The 15,200-nt window shown below is 45.0% G+C and overlaps 1 protein-coding gene across 1 annotated transcript; it reads right to left on the bottom strand.

Annotated features, from left to right (window-relative positions):
* Positions 1 to 6,627: 6,627 nt before the first annotated feature.
* On the bottom strand, positions 6,628 to 10,602 carry LOC132339389 (keratin, type I cytoskeletal 15-like). Its single transcript, XM_059869617.1, has 8 exons — positions 10,084 to 10,602; positions 9,147 to 9,229; positions 8,837 to 8,993; positions 8,485 to 8,646; positions 8,192 to 8,317; positions 7,873 to 8,099; positions 7,303 to 7,331; positions 6,628 to 6,931 (listed from the first exon to the last, which is right to left on the bottom strand). The coding sequence occupies exons 1-8, from the start codon at positions 10,528 to 10,530 to the stop codon at positions 6,912 to 6,914; spliced, it is 1,251 nt and encodes a 416-aa protein (XP_059725600.1). The 5' UTR covers positions 10,531 to 10,602; the 3' UTR covers positions 6,628 to 6,911.
* Positions 10,603 to 15,200: the final 4,598 nt, after the last annotated feature.

The following is a 15,200-nucleotide window of genomic DNA, read 5'->3' as shown; positions in this document are numbered from 1 at the left end:
CTCCCAAAGAGTGAACTGCAATTCTTAGTGGCAGTTTGGAATTACAGCTGGAAGTGTCAGGAGAAGAAAGGATTGGGAGACACAGTCAAATGGATTAATCTGATTTTTAACACCAAACACAGCATAAGCCTCTAGTACTAAATCAGTCCCTCACACAGCATTTTTGCTAAAACTTAATTCTAAATCTTTTGACTTTCAATTTCTGTTTCACCTTAATGGTTGCATGTGTTTGTTTTGGTAAGGCTCCCTTAAGGTGAGAATGTGTATTTAAAGGCTTGGAAAAGCCTTCAGTATAGCAAGCTGAAGAAGGTGCTGTTAGCATCCAGTGTAAGTCTCTTTTTCTGCCAGTACTATAAACCTAATTTATGGTAGGGTCAGCTTTTTCCCAATAAGGAATGGTCAGCACAGGGAATTTCCCTTATCTGCACCTTATCAGAGGGGAAGGGAGACACATTTTTTTCAAGCAGAGTCATCCAGACACACCCAAGCTCCTGGCTAAGACCTGGTTCTGCTTTACTTTTATCTTCTCTGCTTTGCCAGTCACTGCTGCTTTATAAAACCATTCCTGTAGTTTCAGGGTAGCTTTATTAATTGTCCTGTAAACCCTTTTTTTCTTGCCCTTGAGGACACTGGTATATCCTTCTCTCTTTTCACATCCTGCCAAATTTGCTTCCAGGGATAGATAATGCAATTACACTTTAATGAACTTACTGAACATTTTAACCAACTTTGTTGGTGCCTGCAGTTCCATGGATGCATCTATGAATGAATGAGCAAAGCCAATTTATTATTCTGGATTTATCTTTTCAATTTTTAACTGTTTGTCCCTTCTGGTAATTTTTCATTTCTGCCTTTGCTTCCATCAATGAAAATATGCTGCTTTTTCATGTGCACATTTCGAGTCTCCATCTCTTCTCTTGCTCATATGAGCTTTTTCCACCCTCCCCACTGATCATGTCACAGGCCCTCTTAAGATCACAGCTTGGGATGTTTTTCTCCCCTTTTGAAGATCAGAGGCATGAAGTATTTGCAGCTTTTTAATTCAAGCACAAAATTTTCTATTTTTTCTTTTAAACTTCCTTCTGGGAAGAACCAGTGACAACAAGCTCTGATCTGCAGCTGGTACCAGGGTAACTGTATTTATGGTTTGTCCAAGATACAATTCTCAGCTGTCTGGCTTTTACAGCCCATCATAAATCTTTTTTTTTTTTTTTTTTTTTAAATCCTCAAAACCTGGCATTGCCATATATTCCCTGAATGTGCCAATAGATTGTGAGACAAGAATGCTGCTCTGCTGAAGAGGCAGGTCCCAGCACATGCACCACAGCTGTGAGGGGCTGGAGAAGAGGGATGGGAAGAGCAGAGCAACACTGGGAATTTGCTCAAAATGATTATTTTTGTGAAGCAGAGGGATTGTGGTGAAGGGAATGCATAATTTCTGCACTGAAAGAGGTGAGAAACAAGGCTGTGTAAGGGTTCTGTGTTAACAGAAATTATGAGAGTAAGAAACAGGACAAGACATTTCTGTCCAGGGCTCTGGTTTGTTCATGGCAGGACAGAAATGATGGATCAATGATTTGAGCTGACCTGGAATGATTCCTGCCCAAGCTGCTGCAGTGCTATTGGGGCACAGAATTTAATTTCTCAATGATTGCCATTTATAGAACATTTAAACAGATTGGTATGAGGAAAATAAATAGAAGATCCTCCTGAAGAGCTCAGGCACTTCAACTGTGAGCAGTGTAAATATTTCACAAATTCTTGAAACAGGCTGTGGTGTGGAAATGCTTCATTATTGTCCCTGTTTCCCTAGAAACATAACTAACTTTAAACTCCTGACTCCTCCATCATTCCAGAACTCTAATGATAAAGCAAATCACAGAGTAAAGTACCTGAGACAGGAAAACAAACCAAATTTTCTTATCGTGTGATTAAAGATTGTGTGGGAAGGAAGGCTCAGTTGGGGCACCAAGCCCTGGGGAGTGCAAGTCAACTCACTGGATGTACTTTCACACTTCCTTTAACCTGTTATCTGGCTGGTAAATCTCAGCAAGGTATGATTGGGCTGGAAACTATTATTTGAGAGTCAAACATCCAACTGACAGGAGGATATGTTCCAAAAGTCAGGTTTCTGCAGGCAGCAGCAAAGGCAGTGCAGGGGCCTCTGCCAAAGCCCAGGGGACTGCAGCTGTCCCAGGCTGGGGAGCTGGGGCTGTTGGACTCTTGCCATGGCCTCTGCAGGCTGCACTCAGGGAGGAGCCCTGGGGCTATCCACAGGGATCTTCCCATACACCACATGGAAAATTCCTGCTCAAAAATAAATCCTAGACTTGGGAGGGACACGGAGTAGATGGGGCTCATAGCCCAGAGCTGAGCTCTTTTATTCTGTTCCCATCAGGAAAGTGTTTGTGTGCCTGTTATTTATATCTACGTGCTCATGCATATTTACATGCATATACTTGTATTTATAGACTTGTATATTAGTATTTCTCTTGTTAATTTTGTAAGAATGTATTCTGATCATAGGGGTAAGCCACAGCTTCCAGTAAGGGCAGAGATTTGATGGTGCAAGCCTTAAATATTAGTTTAAACATTAGTTCTGGATCTAATTAGAAAACAAGGACCTCTCTTAGTACCCTCCTGGTAGATCTGTGTATTTGGGCTTTCCTGATCCTACTGGTGGTTTCATACTCAGTTTTTCTTGACAGGAGTTCTCAGAGCCTGAAGATCTCTGGTTGGCCTCAGTGAGAAAATTCAACTGTTGCTTTCTGAGGGCAAATCCTGCAGCCTCTGGTTTGTGGAGCTGCTGCCAGGGAGGTGCTTTTAACACTTGGTCCTCATGGCAACTCTCAGCCCATGGAAACCCCTTTGGAGCACTGCTCTTGCCTGCCCTGGCTGGTCACACAACTTTAAGGGAACAAAAGGGGATTTCTCACTACTTTTGACAGTTTATGCCACTTTCATAAAGGACTGTGTTACTCATGTCTGTGTGTACCAGGAAAGTCCCTTCCTGGGCAGTCCTGGCTGTTACCTTAACTAAGAGCCATGGTTTTCCACCAGACTCTGACACCCATATTCAGCTTTAAATCTTCCTTTAATTAAAAACTGAGGTTTGTGCCAACTGTCTGTGTTTTGGGCAGCCCACCACCAGCAAAACAAGTGACTGAAGTGCTTTCAGAGTGCTTTTTCATGCTTTCCTAATGGATTCAGCTTTAATAACTGATAAAAATCTGGTGACATGATTTCTATCAGCATTTTCGACAGAAAGGAGTTGTTGGAATTTATTTAAAATCTTTGTGTGTGTGTAAGTGCTGTGAACTTTTAGGTACAGCTGTGATTTTCAATAGTCTGACATCAGGCTGTGGGAAAGAACTGAACTAAGACTGGGAATGTTGTCAGAAAATGTTGATTGCTGAGGCTGTGGTAGCTTTGATGCCAGCCCTGCATGGGTTGGGAATGCAGGTGTGTGCAGGGAAAGGTGTTCCCTGGAGCCAGGCTTGGCAGAGCCACGGGAGCGTGGGCTCCCAACTGCTCCATTAGGAATAATTGCTGTGTGCAGAAACCTCTCTTAAGGCACTGCTAAAAGAGCTCTGAGAGTCAGCTCTGGTGGTATTTATGGGGTTCCCCATGGCAGGAAGGAAATTATAAATCTGACTCCATGTTCTTAGAAGGCTCATTTATTATTTTATGATATTATATTATATAAAAGAATGCTATACTAAAAATATACTAAAGAGTAGAGAAAGGATACAGACAGAAGGCTTAACAAGAATGATAATTGAAACCCGTGACTCCTTCCAGAGTCCCAACACAGCTGGACAGAGATTGGTCATTAAGCTGAAACAATTAACATGTTGGATAAACAATCTCCAACTCCAACACAGGAGAAGGAAATCATATAATTATTTTCTTTTTTCTCTGAGGCTTCTCAGCTTCCCAGGAGAAGAATCTTGGGCAAAGAGAATTTTTCAGAAAATATGACAGTGACAAGCTCTGGTGTGCCTGGGACTACGTGTTTGCTGTCACTTGTCCTTTATCATGGGATCATGGAATGCTTTGGCTGGGAAGGGACCTCAGAGCTCATCCAGTCTCACCCTCTGCCACAGGCAGGGACACCTTCCACTAGAACAGGTTGATCCAGGCCATGAACACCTCCAGGGATACAGCAGCTACCATGTGGAAACACTTAAAGAAATTCCAAGGTTTATTTGGATTAGCACACCAAAGTGTTTTATATGATGTAAAACCTAACAGAAATTGTTGCAGAGAGAAAGGGTTTTCCTGCATGAATTCTCATACTTACTTAACTTGGCTGCTGCTATTTTTCATGGTTATGGTGGGCTGCTAAATGTCAGAAATATCACAGGAGTAGCTTCCTTTCCTCTTGCTTTGTTGTTACTGGCACAGGGAGTCAGTTTCTTTTCTCATTCCTTGAGTCGGTGGTGGGCCGAGAGGGAAATCTGCCTTGTCACCTCTGTGGTTCCATTTCCTTGTAGCCAGGACTGCCAGAGCCTGGCAGGACTGTGCACAAAGGCACCAGGAGTAGCAGTGGGCTGCTGTAGCTGTCCATACCTGACAGCTGCCCTTGCAATTGGAAGCATTGTTGTGGGTCTAAATCCACAGGTGTGTCAGAATCCTGATCCAGAATGAAGCCCCTTGGAGACCCCAGTCCACTCAATTCTGGTTCTTTTCTTGAATTTCTGCCCATACAGCCATGTCACTCTTGTATCTTCATGAAACCTCCTGAAAATGTTGGATTATCCCTCTGGAGATGATTAATTCCCAGAATTGAGTCACCAGCCGTGGGATTTGGGGCCTTGGGAAGCGGGAGCAGCACAGAGCGCCCCCTGCAGGCCCGGCTGTTAAGCACAGCCACCGAATCCAAGGCATGAAATAAAAAGAAAAACGCGGCCATTTTCGTATTAATGAATCTGTTCTTTCCTTGTACGAACCATGTCCCAGCCCTGAGGCTTTATTTAATTTTGAGAGTGTTTCGAGCAGTTTGTGTCACAAAACCTACTTGTTGTTTCCTTAACTGCCATCAGAGGATGCCAGGGAGCCGACCCAAATGGATGGACACGCTGTCTGTCACCCACAGATAAATCCTCACCCTGGTAGAGAGCTGTGGGACATGCCACTGGGGCAGGATAAGGCTCAACCACAGCATTCCCTCGTGCTGCCACTGCAGACGTGTCCCACCTAAAAGAGAGCAGAAGGGAAGCAGGAGATTCGGGAATGTTCCCGACAGGCGGCCTAGAGCACAAGTGGCTCCTTTCTGGGATTACAGACATTCTTGCTAGTTAAACTGTGCCTAAAGAAGGTACTTGATCCCAAAGTCCACTACAGCTAGCCAGTGCTGAGGGATTTTGGGATAGTCAGCACTGGTTGATAAGAGAGAGGAGTAAAAGGGATCATAAGGCAGAAGAATCTCTGTTACTTGCACAGAGCAGAAGAGTCCTGTTGTGACTCCAAGGAGTGGCAGATCTGCCTTGACTTTACAAACCTTTGTTTCCCATGGAAATAGTTTCTCTGACTCATCCCTTTCCTGCTGTGCTGAGAATTCAGCCTGGATTGTAACATGGAACAGTTTGATGTATTTTAAAATAATACCTTGTTATCCAAAATGATGATGTTTTACCTGTCCTGACTCTTTGCAAACCAAAGTGTAAGTGTAAAGCTGCATGACAGGATAAGAAACGTCGGTGATTTAGGAGGTGTTCAGGGAACAATGAAGCCTCTGAGACCCACCCAGGGTCTGGGGCAGGGCGGCAGTGGAGTCACTCCCCTGCTATGTGGCTGACCCTGTTCAGCAGCTTCCTTAGCCCTGCAAGCCAAACACTGAAATGCAGATTTCTCCGTTTGAAATGACTGAGATATTTCACCCGTTTTATTCCTCTGTTGAGCCCAAATAAGCTGAGTGTGGTTCCTGAAGTGGGGCAGGTTTAGTAACAAAGCTTGAACCTTGCCTGCACCGTGCACTCTCCACCCAGAGTTCCACACAGCATGGATCTGGGAATGACCCTATGGAATCATTAGGAGGAACACACTCCTTCACGTGGAACTTCCAGATAAAACACCTGAGCTCAGATTTTCCATCATGTCAGGAGGAATAATTCCAACAACTAAATGTTGGGTTAGCAGAACTTTTGTACTCCTCACTCATTTCCTATCTAACTCTTTCTTAATTGAACAAGATTAGACAGAGCTCTCACCCAGAAGTTGGGAAAGAGCTGCCTGAATAGGACTGATTTCTTGTTCAGTGACTAAGGAAAAGTGGGTTTGATTTGACAAAATTTTCATGAAATTTTGGGGTTAATTAATCCTGATTTTTCACTTCAGCTGCTGAATTGGCAAATCAACTACTTGCACACCCCTTGCAACAAATGCTATGAAAAAGGGGTTCCCCCCACCCCTTTCTGTTCCCCATAGGTGTCACCCTTGAGTTTAATGTGGATGTGTTTATTCATCTCCAGGATTTTACCCAGTCATCATATGATTTAGAATTCATGTATTTCTTTGGAGCCATATTACATAATTCACGCAACCTTAATTTCTTTGTGCACCTGACTTGTTCCACCTAAATGTAAATAGAATATTAATATACCAAATAGACTGCTGGACACAGAGTTTTCTTTGCATTGCAGAAAGATAAAGCTTTATTCGAGGGATTGTTGTTCAGTAGAGAACCAAGTGCACTGGAGAGACCTGTGTGTGAGCACACTGATCACAGTGCTGGACAGGATCAAAAGGGAGGGGTAGATAGTTTTAGGAAAAGCCTAGTAATTATTAATTTCGATTTCATGGATAGCTTTGGAGAGCAGTCTGTGCAGGGGGTAGGTCACACCATGCTGAGGGCTGGCTGCTCCCACAGCACTGACTGGATCAGGGAAGCCCAACACATCACTGGTATCTTAACACACTCTTGACTGCCCTGTGGAAAGAAAGAAGAAACCATTGCTCTGATAGGGAAACCAAGAGTCTCTTTGCAGCACTGACATTTCAGACCCATCCACTATTTAAATATCCATTTGTTAGCAAAAGCATAGAAAGGAGCTTAGCCTGTCTCTGAATTGGAGCCAAACCACTTTGAAATTAAGAGCTTTGATTGTGAATGGTTTAATCCCTGCAGCAATTGCAGGTGTGGAAACCATAGCACAAGGTTGGTATTAACAGGAAAAGGGGTGAAACACAAAATGTGAAAGCCATAAGTTTGGATGCTCTTTGAAAGATGTTTCTTACCTGCCTTATCACTAGATTGACCATGACAGTAAGAACTAGAAGAGTAAGAGTGAGAGGACATACCTCCTCCTTGGAGAGCTCCTTGACACGATCTGTAAAAGGAAAGGAGTTTTATTAAGGGAGCAACAAATACATACTGATATCATGTACAGTGCATGTGACAACTCAGCTTTTCCTGGATCTTAAAAATATGTATTTTTTTTTCATTTCATTCCATTCAGCTGTATTTTCCTGGAAAATTGTAAAAGCAGATACAGCAAGAGACCATTGCAGTAAAATTCTTGTACTCTCACAGTTCAGCTGTGCTTGTTTGTCTGCTGACAGAAGGAACTTCATTACAATTTGGTTTGGCACGGTGATTCCTCTCATGGAATTCACTCTGTGCAAACAGGTCAAGAGGAACTGATTAACTCAAAACCTGGCAGTAACAATCTGCTCTGTGTTTCCCTTGATGTTTGATCTGCTTATGAGGTTTTTGATAGACACATTTCAATGCAGATGCCGTGAATAAAAGTTGCTGAACTTAGATTTCAGCTAGAGACAAGTAAAATATTCTGTTCTATCTTCTGTGAGTGCCAAGAGAGAAAAGCTTGTGATAAAATTTGTGCCCTTATTTACAAACAGAGAACATACACAAGATCCTGCTGCCCCTCCTGCAGCAGCGACCGGTACTGCTGGATCTCCTGCTCCAGGCGCATCTTGATGCCCAGGAGCATCTTGTACTCCTGGCTCTGAGCCTCGATCTCACAGCGGATGCTGCTCAGCTCCTCCTCCACAGAGTTGATCTGCATCTGGATTTGTTGGAGCATGCGGCCATAGCGAGACTCGGTTTCTGCCAGGGAGTTTTCCAGAGAGCTTTTCTGGAAAGGCAAACAGAGGGGTTGAGGAGCAGAGTTCTAGAGCTGCCTGCCCGTGCCAAGGAGGGAAGGGCCCGCAGCTGCTGCCCACGTACCGTGCTGAGCTGTGCCTGCAGCTCGATCTCCAGGTTCTGCATCTCGCGCCTCAGCTCGGTCAGCTGGTGGCTGCTGGTCTGGATGTCCTGGCTGCTGGAAGTGACCTGCTGATTGACTTCTTGGATCTGCAGAGTCAAACCCCAGAGACACTTTTTAAGCCACAAGGGAGCAGATTTGCTGAATGAGAGCTCACATCTCCAGGGAGCCTCTCTGTTTCAGCCAGTCCCGGTATCAGGCTATTTGGGCTGTGCCACCAGAGGAGACTCACTCCACTCTGGGCATTGCTACATACCTTGACTTCATACCACTGCTCCACTTCCTTGCGGTTCTTCTCAATGATCTGCTCATATTCATCTCTCAGTTCATTCAGGATCTTTGTCAGGTCTTGTCCAGGGGCTGCATTGACCTCCACGCTCACGTCGCCACCAGTTTGGGACTGGAGCTGCCTCATTTCCTGCAGGGAGTGCAGAGAGAGAGACAAGAGCACACACAGGTCATTTGTTGTGCTGGGGCAAAGCACTGCCAAGGTACAAAGGAATGACAATGCCATGGCATAAGGGGAAATGGACTTGATATGCGATGGTGGAGCCATGAAGAATGAGTGGATTGTGTCTTTGGCTGTGCTAATTATCATTGGATCATACCTCCTCATGGTTTCTCTTGAGAGCAATCAGCTCATCCTTCAAGGACTCCAGCTCAGATTCCAGTGAAGACCGAGTGGTAGTGAGACTATCCAGGATGTTTCTCAGGCCATTGATGTCACCCTCCACGGTCTGACGGATGACCAGCTCATTCTCATACCTGTACCAAAGGAAAGCAAAGCATTGCACACTCATTTCATTACGATGTGTAGGCTTTATCACACCACTTTAGACAGGACTTCATCCACCTCCATTCATGAGTCTCATAAAATTTGTGAAATAAAAGAGGCAAGGTTCACAGGGAGCTACTCACTTCATTCTGAAGTCATCGGCAGTCATCTTGCTGTTGTCAATGTCCAGAATCATCCTGTTGTTGTCCACAGTGGCAGAAATAATCTGCAGAAGGGGAAGATGGACAAGTATCTTTCTGTGTTCTAGATTTCCAGAATCTAGAACAGGTAGAACACTCTACCAAAGAACACTTTGGTAGAAGCAAAGTGAAAAGAAGAAAAAAGACACAAAGCTCTGGTAGAATGTTATTGCTTGTTTTATGGAGTGGTGCAGGGGTCACAGAAAGTTCCCGAATTGCCATAGCACAGGGACTGGTGTGTGCAAGGTTTTGGCTTTCCAGAGGTTTTGATGAAAGAGTGTATTAATGGGGGAAAGAACAGAAGAACATTTATTTTGGGAAATGGCCAAGCCCCATGGGGTTCTGCACTCTGGGTGTCGGAGGCAGCGTGGGCTTTGCCCAATGCTGAAGTCATCTCATTATGAAAAAAGTTGATTGCGATGGAAGACCTCAGTCCTCCCACTTGGTGCCTGTAGGAGTGTGAAGGGACAAAGGGAGCTCAGATCCTGCCATCCAGGTGCTTTGGCTTTGCACTCCATCCAGCTGATCAGGCTGGGAGCAGAGGGAAGCGCTGCAAACCACACATGGCTGGTTTGGAGGCACCTGCACAACGTGGGATGTTCATGGCGTGAGCCGGCGTGTCTGTGGCTGGGGGAGCTGCTGGTGCCTCGGGCTGTGCTCTGTTGCCTGTGGGCTGCTCTGAGGGTTTGCTCAGGCAGGGGATGGGAGGTGCAGCTCAGCAGGTTTGTGCCTGTGGTACCACCAGCACGGCCATCCCACAGGTAGTAGAACCCAGTGCTGGGGATGGAGGTTGGAGGAAGAAGCAAAGAGGAGGGAGGAAGGCCTTAGAGGAGAGAGGAGCACGTAGGAGATGGAGCCACGTGTGCCAGGATGATCTTACCTGACTTTGGAGTTGTTCAATGGTCTGGTAGTAGGAGCTGTAGTCCTTGGAAACGCTGGGAGCTTGTTTCCTGTACCACTCCCGGATGTGGTGCTCAAGCTGAGCGTTCTCTTCCTCCAGCATCCGCACCTTGTCCAGGTAAGAGGCCAGGCGGTCGTTGAGGTTCTGCATGGTGACCTTCTCATTGCCGCTGAGCAGCAGGTCCCCGCCGGGGCCGCAGCTCCCCGCGAAGCCCCCGCCAAAGCCCCCGGCGAGGCTGCCCATGCTCAGGCCGCCGCCGTAGCCCCCGCAGGCTGCCCCGCCGTAGCTGCCCCCGCCGATGACGGAGGAGGCGTAGCGGCGGCAGGACACGGAGGAGCTGCGGCCGCTGCTGCCTCCGCAGGCACCGCCACCTCCTCCTCCGCTCCTGTACGAGGTGCTGGACGTTCTCTTGATGCTGCAGCTCATGGTGAAGGGATCAGCTCGTCAGCCCCGAAGGTGCAAAGCTGTGCACAGCGAGATTCAGGAAATCAAAGTGCAGCGGGCTGTCCTTGCTGGTGGCTATTTATACCTGCCCAGGTGGGTGTCACCTGCCAGGCAGTCCAGCTTCCCATGGGATTTGCCAGCCATAGTGCTCATGCAGAAAGTGATGTGCTAAGGGGAATTTCTTTTGGGGCTTGGGACAGCCCTCCCCCCAGGTACTGGGTTTGCATGCTGATTCACACCAAGCCTCCACTGCAATTTCAGGTGGGTGGCTGTGAGTTAGATTTTGTTGGAGATAGTTCGTTGCTGGCTACTTAGTGAGTGAGACTCATTTTAATAGTTGTTCTTTGTTCTTTGGAGTAATTTTCTTTTGTCCTGAAAACAGGTGGTGAAAGCACCACCTAATCACTCTGCTTTAATTTCAGATTTGGAGAAATATGAACTCAAGCACCCTTCGTGTGAGGCTGGTTCAAATTCGCCTCGGAACTGCCACTTCTGGAAACAGACTCTTTTAAAAATTTAGGTTTTATGATAGAATCTAGAGTTCAGGTTTAGAATTTCTTTTCCCTAGAAAAGAAAGCTCACTGTGGGCAGTGTCTCTCAGAGTACTTAGTGGTAAATCACAGAAAAATGAGCTTAACAGCAGCTGTGTTATTTCTGTTCTCACCAAACTCTGGTGGTATCAGTTACAGGAAATCCTCCTGTCTCATGCTCTGGTATGCATGCAGTAATGCCATTTTAAAGTTGTGAGTTTTTAAACATTTTTGTGCATATGTCCAATCACTCAGAGGTTATCTTAAACTGAAATATGTATGTGAAATCTATATGGCTGCATTGGCTGTATCCTGGGAGAGGAAAGAGGATTTGCCTTGGCCAGATAGTGGCTGAGATTGTTATCAGCTGGTTCTTGAGGAAAGAGGTGCCAGGGCTGTTTGAAATACAGAACAGTTCTGTTGTCCATATAGGAAAGATCACAGTCTGGATTTGAGTGTGTTTGGGCTGGAAATTACGGGGAAGTTTTTAACTATGGGAGGCAAAGGGGTCTTGAAGAGTTTCCATTGCAGGAGCTGTGGATGGAAGAGAGAGTTTCAAATCTGATCTCAGTCAATTGATGTTGGGGATTTTATCCTTGTACAGCAGAGTCAGCTGTGATGACCCTCTAGATCCCCCTTGCCTTCAGTCTTTTGTCCCTTGGTGCTGCACCACTGCACCATGTTGGTAAGGGGGCAGATTGTGATAAGCCCTTCTTTGGAAAGGAAATTTTGCCTTTAAGTAACTTTTGGAAAATGTGAATTTTAAGCCTGAAAGACCAGGGGTCTCATTATGTGAGGGTTGAACTTTGATGGAAATCCATCTCTACTTGGAATTTCTAATTTACTCTTTTTTTTTTGTTGTTGTTGGTTTCTCTATTTATGCTGTTACTTACACACACCCTGCAGTTGTGGCTCAAGCAGGAATTTTTTTCTTAGCCATAGTGATTATGAGATCCATAAAGTTACTAATGTGTGTTATGGCTGACTGAAGGATCATGGAAAACCATTCACCCTGTTTCTTGACACACCACCACCCCCATATCACAGATCCTTTGATCTACATAATTATGATTGTTGTTTTATTGGTAGCTCTCTAATTATCCACACGTCAGAACCAGGTGCTTTGCATGTGTTCTTGAGACTGAGTCATCTTTATTAAAAAATAAAAATTATTTTCTCACAGGGTGTGATTCCTTAGTCATATTTTCCTCATTAGATTGTTGAAATGCACTTTTATTTCCCTATGAGAAGTTTATTGCTGATTGCTGTTAGTGCCAGAGGTGTTGATTTTATATCTCCTTCTCAGCATGGTTGCATCACAACACCCAGCCCAACAATTTCTGACATTTCCCAATGCTGTAATTTCATACTGTCACCAGGTGCCTTTTCTCTGTCTCTCTGTTCCTCTCTTCTTTTTTGAATAGGTGATCTAACCATCCTTACTGCCATAACTGCATCCCAAACATTTCATCTCTGGACTGTTCTGTAACTTGGGGGTAGTTCCTTGTCTCCATGTGCATTTCTGGCCGCTGTCCTGTGGACATGGCTCTTGGCCTGAGCTGGCTGATGTGAGTGAGTTTGGACCTGCTGATTTACTTCACAAGCCAAAAGAGCCTGGGCTGTTCACAGCCATCATCTTTCACAATGACAGAAGCAGGTCAGACATGTTCTGCTGTAGAAGATGTTGAGGCTCCTCAGCCATTCAAGGTGCTGTAAGAGCTTTGAAATCACATTTTCCCCTGGCAGACCTTTTGCTCATAGTGAGCACCATGGACCTCTGCAAGTCAGAAGTTTGTTTGAAGCAGGAGTGCTGTGAATCCTTTCCAGTGCTGTTTACTCACTGGTGAAGTTGGATGCTCCAAATTGGCAGAAGAACCAAAAGCAGCCTGTGGTTTCCACAGAGGCTGTGATGCCATTACTGGATGTGTGTCTTCAGTCACACTAGAGGGAGAGGACAATCCTAGATACAATTACTGGTAATTAATTGTTTTACAGTAAATGAGTCAAATGTGGTCTTGGTAAGAAGAGTGCTACTCCCAGGAGTTTCATCAGGAGCTCCATTTGTGCATTCCTCATCCATTGTCCTGCAGCATCACTCAACCTTTGCATTTGTTCAGTTCATTCAGAGCTGTAGGATTTCCACAACCCCTCATTCTGGGCTCATCCTCTTAATGTTACTCCATGGGGTGGGCTCATAAACTTGCATTATGTATAGACCTACAGAAAACCTCTTAAGTGTGAGCTATTTTAATTCCACAGTTCATCTAAATCATTACTCATAGTCCTTCCTACCACTGAAAAAGGACAAATTTAGAGATGCTTCCCGAGGGAAATTAAGGTTTTCCAGCAGAGTGATCCTTCCCTGTTTCTCCTTCTCTCTACCTGCTTCCATGTGTTCCTGTTATCGATGATGGCAACTAATTGAATTCTAAATTCCTCCCTGCCAAAGCCTTTTTTTCCTGTCCTGAAGATATTTTCAGAACACTAAGCAAGTGTTAAGAACATGGATGAGTGAAGTGAGCACCGGGAGCAGGCAGTGGTGTCAGGATACCTGATCACAGAAATAGCACAAGGTTTCTGGAGCACCTGCCAGCCCTAGATGGAGGCTGTGGGTCTTGCTGTGTCTTTGGCACACCTGTGGTGTGTGTTGTCCCCAGGACAGGCCTTGGCCCATCCCTGGGTGGGGGTTAATGCCCTGTGGACCAGCAGGAATGTGAGGAGGGTTGTGCTGTCAGCAGCAGGACTCCACAGTGAGCTGATCCTGCTGTAGAGACTCCTGAGGACTCTCCCCAGGGCAACTCACTGCAGCAAGACCTCACACTCCCAAATCAGCTCAAAAATGGGGACAGACACTGCAGCTCTGGAGTTCCCAGGAGTTCTCTGGGTGAGGACTGCATTTTTGATCATTCTGATGCTTCTCTGTGCTTCTGGAACATCAGAAAGAAGCAAAATAGCCTTTCAGTTCTTTAGTTACAGACATTCTCTGTAGTTTAAGGTGACAGAATCTGGATTTAAAAAATGTCTCCTTCAGCTTCTTTGGCTACAGTAAATACAGCTGAGACCTGAGTGAGCTCTGGCAGCCTCTAGAGACAAAAGTCATGTTTGCATTTGTTTTACATCACTTTCTATACAGTTAAGACGTAAAATGAACTTTTTATTCGTTGTAGGCAGGCTTTTTTTCACACAAATTCCTGATGCTGGACTTATAAAAGTCAGTTTTTCAGCAGTAGTAGAAGGTGTATTCTTTGTGGACACACTGCAGGCTGCAGTCAGGGTGTTGTGCTGGCACAGCCAAGGCATGTGGTTACTGAGAGAAGACCTAAACAAAATCAAACTCTTCTAAGTTGGTTGTGATGAGAAAATGTTTAATTGCATTACCCTAACAGATCAATCCTTCAGTGTGAAATGAAATGGGAAATACTAGAAACCAGGTTTAATCAGTGGGGAAGGGACAAACAGGCACCTGTAAGTGATACATGGCTGATTTAGTGTATCTGGTGCACAACAGGCAGAGACTGAAAAGGGGCTTCACTGTGATCTTCAGCAAGCAACATACATCTAAAGGAGCTGCCCTAATTAATTAATGCTGTTTCATCTCTAATTTTGTTGCACATTTTATGTTCTTAAGCAGTAAAATATAGAAAATACCCTCAGTGAAAGGAATGTGTCTCTCATTTCTCTTAAGGTAGAGTATCAGCCAGCTGTGTGTATTAACAGAAATTGGGTTCTTGGTGTTATATCAGTATTTAAATTGAAATTTCTATCATCAAACACTGGAATGTTTTTGGTGCATGACACTGAAGGAAACAGACCATTTTCTTGCTGTCTGTTTCTCCCAACAGAAGTCAGCAATACGTCATTGTCTGTGCAACAGAAGGTGTAGAAATACTTGTGAGGAAGCCCCTTCATACTGGAACAACCTCTCCTGAGTCACACCTTCATTCCCACAGTACTCTGGCTGTGATGAGATTAATGGACTCAGATAACTCACAGTAGTACCATTGGGCACAGTTAAGTAAATTAACAGTTAATCTCCTGATAGTTACCCATCATTTGTATTTTCTTTCTCTTTTCACTCACATAATTCATTCTCTTTAGTACAAGTGGCAAGGCAAGGGGCCA

This window comes from Haemorhous mexicanus, chromosome 28 (genome assembly GCF_027477595.1).
Source record: "Haemorhous mexicanus isolate bHaeMex1 chromosome 28, bHaeMex1.pri, whole genome shotgun sequence".
Lineage (NCBI taxonomy): Eukaryota > Metazoa > Chordata > Aves > Passeriformes > Fringillidae > Haemorhous > Haemorhous mexicanus.
This window is presented reverse-complemented; position numbering and strand designations above follow the sequence as displayed.

Bases quoted from the DNA above. Each gene is read 5' to 3' on its own strand.
- LOC132339389 (XM_059869617.1), bottom strand. From the start codon at position 10,530: ATGAGCTGCAGCATCAAGAGAACGTCCAGCACCTCGTACAGGAGCGGA. The intron at 9,230-10,083 runs GTAAGATCATCC...CCCCTTCTGCAG, and splicing joins TTGAACAACTCCAAAGTCAG to ATTATTTCTGCCACTGTGGA. The intron at 8,647-8,836 runs GTATGATCCAAT...CACTCCCTGCAG, and splicing joins TCAAGAGAAACCATGAGGAG to GAAATGAGGCAGCTCCAGTC.